This window comes from Etheostoma spectabile, chromosome 18 (assembly GCF_008692095.1).
Source record: "Etheostoma spectabile isolate EspeVRDwgs_2016 chromosome 18, UIUC_Espe_1.0, whole genome shotgun sequence".
Lineage (NCBI taxonomy): Eukaryota > Metazoa > Chordata > Actinopteri > Perciformes > Percidae > Etheostoma > Etheostoma spectabile.
The window spans coordinates 3,481,173-3,490,149 of record NC_045750.1 but is presented as its reverse complement, the minus strand read 5'-3'; the positions used below and the strand labels follow the sequence as shown (position 1 = coordinate 3,490,149).

Genomic DNA, 8,977 nt, shown 5'->3' with positions numbered 1-8,977 from the left:
ATAATTAAAATAAATAAAGCTAATTAAATGTTGTTTTTGGTGTAGGCATCGAAAACGATGAAGAAATCAAACAGCTGGATGAAGAAATCAAAGATCTGAACGAGTCCAACACTCAAGCGGAGTCCGACATGATAAAACTGAGGACACAAGTAAGAAACCTCTGAGTGTGGGATCACTGCAGCGTAAATACATAAAGTATGAAGTAGCTCGATGCTGGTTTGGAAAACAGAGTCTGTAACAGACCAAACACTGTTCTTGCTACTAAGGGTTTATGTCAGATGGAGGATATGTGTAGAACAGTTGTGAGATGAATTCACTTCAGCAGAACAAAAGAGACAGGGAGAGCCTCTGTTAATTTAAGACATTTTACGGACGATGCAGCCGTTTAAACGGAGGATCTTGCAACGTTAGAAAACTAGCTTGTTGTAAATTGATTAAATAGCATCCAGGCCTTTATTTACTCTAACCAGAGACAACTGGCTTTAATTTAATTGAAAATGTATAGTAATTCACTGCAAAGATATACCATATTCATTTTTGGATGAAAACCGCAATGTACACCGACTCCAAAAAGCACATTTCAATCCCAGGTTGACCTTCTAAACCCATTTAAATATAATTAATGTTAGAACAAATGTTTGTATATAAAATGTTTAACCCTCTTGTTTTCCTCGGGTCAAATTTGACCCCTTTTAAAAATGTTTATATCAGAAATTTGGCATTCTTTTTAATCCAATTACCACAAAAAAAAGGATGTATTCCCTGCAACGCTCTTTGCAAATACAACTGATCACTTTCATTGAATTTTGTGTGTAAATTGAAATGGTTTCAAATCAGCACCCTGACCAAACTCATCCACATAACATTCATCAAGTGTTAATCTCTTTGACCCGGGAGGACAACACAAGGGTTAAATCAGGAAAAGAAACGTAGTCTTGCATAGTCCCCACAGCATTCTGGGAGTGGGAGGAAAATGTGCTCTGGTTTATTGCCATTTCTTTAAACACATCACAATCTTCTTGGATGTTGCTAAGCGCCAGACAGAGCCCCGGTGCCGCTGCGAAACAGCCTCTAGAAGGAACTTGTTTTGGTGGAACGTATGTACGTTTAAAGGTTGTTTTAGTCGTGCAACAGAAACCTCAGATTGGACAGATAGTCTAGCTAGCTGTCTGGATTTACCCTGCAGAGACCTGAGGACCAGGTAACCATAGTCCTCTGATTGGACAGATAGTCTAGCTAGCTGTCTGGATTTACCCTGCAGAGATCTGAGGACCAGGTAACCATAGTCCTCAGATTGGACAGATAGTCTAGCTAGCTGTCTGGATTTACCCTGCAGAGATCTGAGGACCAGGTAACCATAGTCCTCAGATTGGACAGATAGTCTAGCTAGCTGTCTGGATTTACCCTGCAGAGATCTGAGGACCAGGTAACCATAGTCCTCAGATTGGACAGATAGTCTAGCTAGCTGTCTGGATTTACCCTGCAGAGATCTGAGGACCAGGTAACCATAGTCCTCAGAAATCCACTGGAGGTTAGAACACCAACACAAAGAAAGAGGAAGGTAAAGGACATCGGCCGAATAGAGTGACATCCGCCAAAATTTCTGGGGACCAATCCCTGTAACTGCTGCTAATAATCGCTGTCCTCGTCTGGCAGATCACCACCATGGAGACCAACCTGAAGTCCATTGAAGAGGAAAACAAGGTGATCGAGCAGCAGAACGACTCGCTGCTGCACGAGCTGGCCAACCTCAGCCAGTCGCTCATCAACAGCTTAGCTAACATCCAGCTTCCACACATGGTAAGAAATAAGTTGACTGCACATTTAGGCGAATGGTTTGTTTGGTATATTGTTTTTACATTCTCAGGCTTTAAAGAGAAGGAGATTACAAACGTGGTAGGTAATATTTTCTTGTATCTAGACTCATCAGCTTTGCTTAGGTTCATTTCTGTCAAACGAAATAAATGCAATTATCACACTGGCACACAGGTAAATTAACTGATTTGAAGAAATCTGATCTGATTTATGTTAATATGAAGTGTTTAATTTCCAAGGTTTCTCCCTAAAAAGAGTTTTTTCTCACCACAGAGGTTTCTCCCTAACTCCCTAAGGGAGTTTTTCCCTTGACACTGTCGCACCTAATGCTTGCTCTTGCAGGAATAACTGGAATTGTAGTCTTTCTAAATTGTAGAGTGTGGTCTAGACCTACTCTATCTGTAAAGTGTCTAGAAATAACTCGTTATGATTCGATACTATAAATAAAATTGAATTGAATTTCTAAAATAAATGTTTTACAGAATCTATGGAGATATATAGATTAATTTTTGTTCTTTCATTGAGGAAAATATGTTTATAACTAAATAAGACAAAATGATTTGTTAAAGTTTAGATATTTCGCGCAATTATGAACTTGAACTAAAATATACTTCATTTTGTTTAATTCTTTATGTTAAATATTTGTGGGACAGTGAAAGACTGGAACTGGTCTGAAGCCAACTAACATCACGATTTTAATCCATCAAGGTGTTAAAGTCGTCTCCAGCCTTTTCTGTAGCAACACTCAAGTTTTTTCCTCATCTGCTTCTTTCTGTTCGCCCACCTTCTTCTTCTTTTTTTCCCAGCAGTCCATGCTGTGCTTCCTCAGTGCTTTACAACGCCTCACAGAGTTTCACACAAAGAAACGGTCTCTTTTTTTCAGTTTGAGTGAAGTGCTCATGGCTGTTTTTACGTCATGTTGTCTCAGTGTACAAAGGAGACTGGGGCTAATTGGATAATCTCTCTTTAAGCAGCAGGCCCCCAAGTTGCTTTATAACGGGACTCTTAGCCTACTCTCTTTCCATTCATGTTGCTTTATATCACACTGCAAGGAACATGTCAGTTTTAACAACAAATTTGATGTTCATCCCTTTTAAAACAAGCTCTAAATCTTGCTCACGTTCCCTAGTTTGGATTTAAATTTGTATCTTGGTTTTAGATAATCACTTGAGTTTCCTCAAATTAGTTGATTTTTGGCGAACAGAGTGATAAGTTCTGCAGAATCTTTCCTTTATTGTTTCCAGGCTTTTTTTTACTATTTATACGTTCTCTAGACTACAAGATACATCCATTAATAATAATAATAATAATAATAGGAAATGACCAATAGATGACAAAATAGGTCATATGTATTTTAGTTTCAGTACAGTTTATTTACAGTTTGAGCTACCTTTAAAGGTGTCATTATGTCTTTCTGCCACAATCTTGCCTCATTCTAGTTGATAATTAAAAATCTACTTGTGGTATAGTAACAGACATTTGGATTTGAGCTCTCAAAAGAGAATTTTTGTTTTGTCTTTTATTTTAAAGAATCCAAAATGGGGAAACTTTCAGCTGCAGTGCAAACAAAGCCAGAGGGAGAAATGAGTTGCTAAGGCGGACGTTGTGTCTTTTTCTCAGTGACACCGCTGTGTAACTAGCGGGCTAATAGACTTCTCTGTACACCCTCTCCTGTAGAGACCGCTGCCACAGAAAGAGGCCCCAGTAAAGCATAACTGCTGTTTACAGATGCCTCCCAGAGTAAGAGATCCATTTATCCTTTATCCAATTATCCTTCTCTTCTGCTCTGTCACCCCTCCCCCCACCCCCCACCCCCACTGTGGCGTCCACACATTACAGCTATCCATTTATACTACAGTCATTTTAGTAACAATAACTAATATACATGTGGACAATGTTCTAAATACCAATAGTAATTTTAAATCAACAAACCTTGAGGCGAAGCTGCTCTGAAATAATGCTCTGAAATAATGGTTGAGTTAAACCGCAGTTCACCGAAGTGCAATTGGATCCAGGTTAGGTAATTGGTAACATAAATCTGTATTTTGCTTTTTATTTACACATTCCTGAATAACACAACACAATAACAACAAGTAAAATAAGTCCAATTCTGATGAATGAACAAAAACTCTGTGTGTTGCATGCTCACCCCCCCCCCCCCCCCGCCTCGAGCTCGAGACAAGCACTCTACTTCCTGTGTTGACAATAAACTTTGGCACAGGAATTAAATTAAATAGGGATACAGAAACATTCAAATTAGGCATAATTATTAGGGATATTGGACTTAGAAAGCACATTGCAGGATAAAAACAACTGGGCCTAAAATCGAGCCTTGTGGGACACCACAAAAAAAACTAACTGTGCTCGTCCAAACAAACAGAAATCCTAATCACATTTTTATCTTTTTTTTTTTAAACACTTAAGCCACTGAGGTTGAACTCAACCAATAGTACTATTTTAAGGCCAAAGCTGCTCTGTCTCTTAAAAGACAAAAACTTGAGTGGAACGAGTTGTGTCTCATTCATCTGCCCATTAACCTCCCATTAGTTTTTAACATTCTGATTTTGTCTCCATATGCTAAACATTAACCTTCCATCTATCCACCAGCTATCCATCGATCTGCTGATTTTCGCATGGTTTGGAGTTGCATTGCTTAGACCTTCACAGGTTGAAATATAGATATTAATCATAATATTACAATTTGATAGAAAATGAGTATTTCAGTAAGTTTGTGTAAGCGAGCCATGCTTCCCTGATGGTGTTCCCTTCCTCCGTTGCTGTCCGCTTGTCTTCCAAACCTTTCCCCACAATGTCTTACAGAAAGTATACTTATTCTCTAAAAACACACACTTAAACACCTCTGATGTCTTGTTTCTTCATGGGTTTCTTTCCCCTCACAGGAGCCAATGAATGAACAGAACTTTGACACTTATGTGAGTACATTGACAGACATGTACACTCACCAGGACCAGTACCAGAGCCCGGAGAACAAGGCGCTGCTGGAGAACATCAAACAGGCAGTTCAGGGTATCCAGGTCTAGCCCTGATTGAGGCCAAAATAACAAATGCAAAGCAAAAACAACAACAACAAAAAAGTCAAAAAGAGGGGAATGGGTTGTTTTTTGCTGCTGTAATCTACAATTGTTCTTTTAATTCTTCAGCTGTTATGCTCTCAACTCCATGGGTATCTCTTTTTTTATTGTTTATTTGTCGTTGCCTTGCTTTGAAAAACAATTACCAACGTTTAAAACGAACATTCACGTTTTGTACATTTTCATATGACCTAATATAATGTGATGTACTGTTTATAGCTGCTAATGTATGCACATTTTAGTGTATATGTATGTATTTATTTATTTATTGTAAGCTTGAATCATTTCTTATTTTAATGTGAGACATCAAAAAACTTGGCGTCACGGGTTTAACGGGGAGCAGAGCGGCGAGGGGGAAGCTGACGAGCAATCATTTTCGAAAGGCTTCTCTCCCAAGCTGTAAAGCTGGAGGATGTTTAATGGATGTAAATCATTCATTTTTGTGTTGTTGCAAAGTGGACACTTATATTACTGTAAATCTTTAGCTAAAATGACGAGAAGAACCAATGCTATAAGCAAGAAGATTTCAAACATCATGACACGGAAACTTACTGGTGCAAATCCCATCATCCCCTTCGGAGTTGTTTCATTTCAAACTGTCCTGTTTCTGTCGCTTTTCTTTGTTTGTGCGGAGAATGAAGCGGAAAGACCAATGGCTACAGAAAACGTAGGAGACAATCTGCCGTTCTGAATTTCTTTTATTCATCAACCTTGAACTAGCAAATAGGACAACGTGTCAGCAATATTGGTATGATAATATTAAATTGTTTGTTTAGATATGGGATGCAATCTATATGAAAAAAAATGTTTGGGTATATGCAATTTCTTATGAATTAAACTAGCAAAGAGCTGATAGATCTTTTTACTAACTATAAATGTATTGCGTTTTGTATAAACCTTTTACTATAATCATGTTTTAGGAAATCTGACGCGGGTGAAAGGACTTTGGTTCTGTCATGTTCGACTTTGCACAGGGACACCTTTGTTTCCATGTTTTGATGTTTTTATTGTCGATTAGGAGGCACTTGGCAGGCGAAAGGATTTGTAGATATGATTTTTCTTTCTAAAGGCTGACGGCTCCACTGGACTTACAGGGTCAAACGTCCCCATCCATCATTGTATATTGCACTTGTTCTGTAGAAAACGTCTTTCCAATCATGCATCTTATTGTGTGAGCCACAATGGGACAGTATGCCGGACAACATGATGACCAAGCAGCACTTTTTTATTATCTTTGATTGTTATTGAAAAGATGAATAAAAAGTAGAGCCAGCAGTCGTAGCGCAGCGACTGAGTATTTGATCTGAATCGGCCTTACGATGACATTTGGTGTGAAATCACAGTACTGATGGAATACGTTTTCTGAATACCGTCGATCATGCATGCACTTTATTGGAGTATGTCAAAGTATTATCACGTGGTAAATTAAGCAAAAACTGTACAGCAAGTTTGTGGAAACTGTGACTTTGACAAGAATGTGCTGGTGATTCCTGTTTGAAAGCAACCTGGAACAAATTTCACTTGGTTGATTTGGTTGAAGGAAAAAAGATAACCCCCCCTTCGGTACCCTTACATTGTTAACCTCCACTCCACTCCACACACTCCTACGGTTTTTTAACATCAAATTCATTTTGAAAGATTACCTAAAAACAGTGCTGAACAACAGTGATGAGCTTCGGTCTTAAACATTAACCTTAGTTTTTTTCTACATCGTAAATGCTCCATATTAAACCACCTAAAACACAAAGATTAAAAACAAAACAAAACTTTATGTAACCTGTCAATTGAGTTCAGAGGAGTTATTTCTGGCGTCCAGGGTTTGATAAAAGTTCAATTTATTTTCTGGGTAGACAGTCAGTACGTTAACATGCACACTAACATTACACTATTATTCCAAATATGACAATATTCTAAATTTGATACAGGTCAGTTAAACAGCATACTCCGGTTGGATATTCCTAATAAGGCCTTATTCAGAATAAAGCATTTTCTGATTAAGACGTGGGATCATTTGGTATTATTCAAGTTTTAGAGGCATTCTTTGGACATGTATACAACGCCTTGGAATATGCGTCTCAATCTGGATTTTTTTTACTGCAGTTTGCAACAGTGTACGGCCTGTTTACGGTTTACAATCAGATCTGTGTGTTGCTATTGTTTTACACATGTCGCTCCCCAATGTAAGTCGAATGCAGATTTGAGTCGCGCATGTGTCACTTTGCGACAAGTAGCATACGAGATGCTAACGAGCTAACGGTAGCAATTAATCAACCATAGATACCTAAAACTTTTTTAAATGACTGTTAGCTTAGCTACAAGGTATATGTTTGATTGTGAGCAATGGAAAAAAAACTTTGGGAAAAAAACATGTTTTCCACAGAAACATGTAAACGAGAATATTAGTGGAATATTGACTTAATTAGCCACGTAAACAGCTTAGTCTGAATATTGTCTTTTTACAAATAAGGGTAAAAATCGGAATATTATGTGCATGTTAACGTAGTGACTGCCTTCTTCCCCTTCATACTGTTCATATTTTTAAGTTAATGTCCCATGGCGGTCCACCACTTCTCTATCACAGAGCTTAAAATTCAGCTTTATCCAATCGTCCTTAACGACGGGTGTAAAATTAAGATTCTTCTTTTTAACTACAGCTTAAGCTTTCGGATTTTGGTTCCATTATTTTTTTTTGAAAAAAAATCAAAATGGGATGTAAATGGACTGTTCTTATAAAACACTTTTTTTGTCTGAACGACTACTCAAAGCGCTTTCACATAGTACAGGAAACATTCACACACTTCCGTACACTATGGCCGAGGCTGTCATACAAGGTGCCACCTGCTCATCAGATACACTAACTCCGAACTCGGGGTTCGACATGGAACTGCAGGGCCGGGGATCGAACCACCAACCTTCTGATTGGCAGGCGACCCTACCACTGAGCCACAGCCCTGATGAAAAGCTAAAAGTCCTCAGTCTGGTTCAGTGTCGTACCTCAACCTGCCTCTTCTCATTCTACTTCAGTTTGAGATTTCCTACATTTCCCAGAATGCCTTTCAGTAGAGAAACGGATCAAACGATGTTGCTCTCAGTTAAATAAAAACATATTTTTGCAACCCTAAACAGTATGAATAATGTCCAGCAGAGTGGACGTTAACACTATATGAAAGACATCAACTTTATAAAGCTCCGATGTGTGGGGAATATTTACTGGTGTAAAGATATTTAATTTAACCAAGAGTTGACTATAACTTCCACTAAATCATAATCATTTAATTGGTGACTCTGAGGAACTGATTCCTGGCTGAATGGCATGTTAACAGCTAATTGATTTTTTCTCCAGTTTGCCTTCAATCTATAGTTTCCCTCAGGTTGGAAAAAGAAAGTACTAACGGGGGGGGCGGTTTCCTTAAAGATGCTTCTTCTTTGGACTTTTACTGCAAAGCCTCATTCCCTGACTTCACATCTCTGTCCAAAGCTTTGTGTCTGCAGCTTCCTGCCAGTGAACTACTGCATTAGATAGACTGACAGCTTATATTTTTTATGTAGTCAGTTATTCTTACTGATAACAAAGGAAATGGGAGTTAAAGCACAATTCTGCCACTTAAAGACAGTCAATAGACTAGATATTGTAATATCAGATGTAAAAGCTAAACTGTAACTATTTACATAGAGAATCTCAACACTAACATGTTACATGCTAGAATGCAAAAGAAATCCATATGAATATTTGTGAAATCATCAGTTTATGAAAATGTTACAGTTTCTTTTCAGCAGTGCATTGATAAGGGGATTTTATACAACGTTCATTTTCTCTCCTTTTACCCCTTTTTCTGTGTTACTCGCAAACTTTCAACAACAGTTTTCTTACCACATGGCATGGGTTTTGTTGATATTTTTGCTGTACGTTTAAGGTCACGAGATACACTACGTGATATTTTCATTTGACTTGTGAAGTTTGTACAATTTTTATCATGCTGGTGTTGGCATCTCTTGCTCTGAATAAATCTTGTGTTGCAACACTGAGTACGACCGGTTCTTGTCTTGAATTGGAAGCTCATATTTAGGAA

The 8,977-nt window shown here is 38.1% G+C and overlaps 1 protein-coding gene across 9 annotated transcripts in view; it reads left to right on the top strand.

Moving 5' to 3' along the window:
• The window catches only part of myt1la (myelin transcription factor 1-like, a), a 78,923-nt gene extending 69,990 nt beyond the window's left edge, over window positions 1-8,933 (top strand). For 7 of the 9 annotated variants that reach the window (XM_032542738.1, XM_032542737.1, XM_032542736.1 and 4 more), the window contains 4 exons: window positions 46-149; window positions 1,657-1,800; window positions 3,493-3,555; window positions 4,716-8,933. In XM_032542738.1, the coding sequence (XP_032398629.1) occupies window positions 46-149; window positions 1,657-1,800; window positions 3,493-3,555; window positions 4,716-4,856 (452 nt within the window). In that variant the 3' untranslated portion in view covers window positions 4,857-8,933. The remainder of the gene's footprint in view (window positions 1-45; window positions 150-1,656; window positions 1,801-3,492; window positions 3,556-4,715) is intronic. The other 2 variants (XM_032542743.1, XM_032542742.1) reach the window with 1 other exon arrangement.
• The last annotated feature ends 44 nt before the right edge of the window (window positions 8,934-8,977 follow it).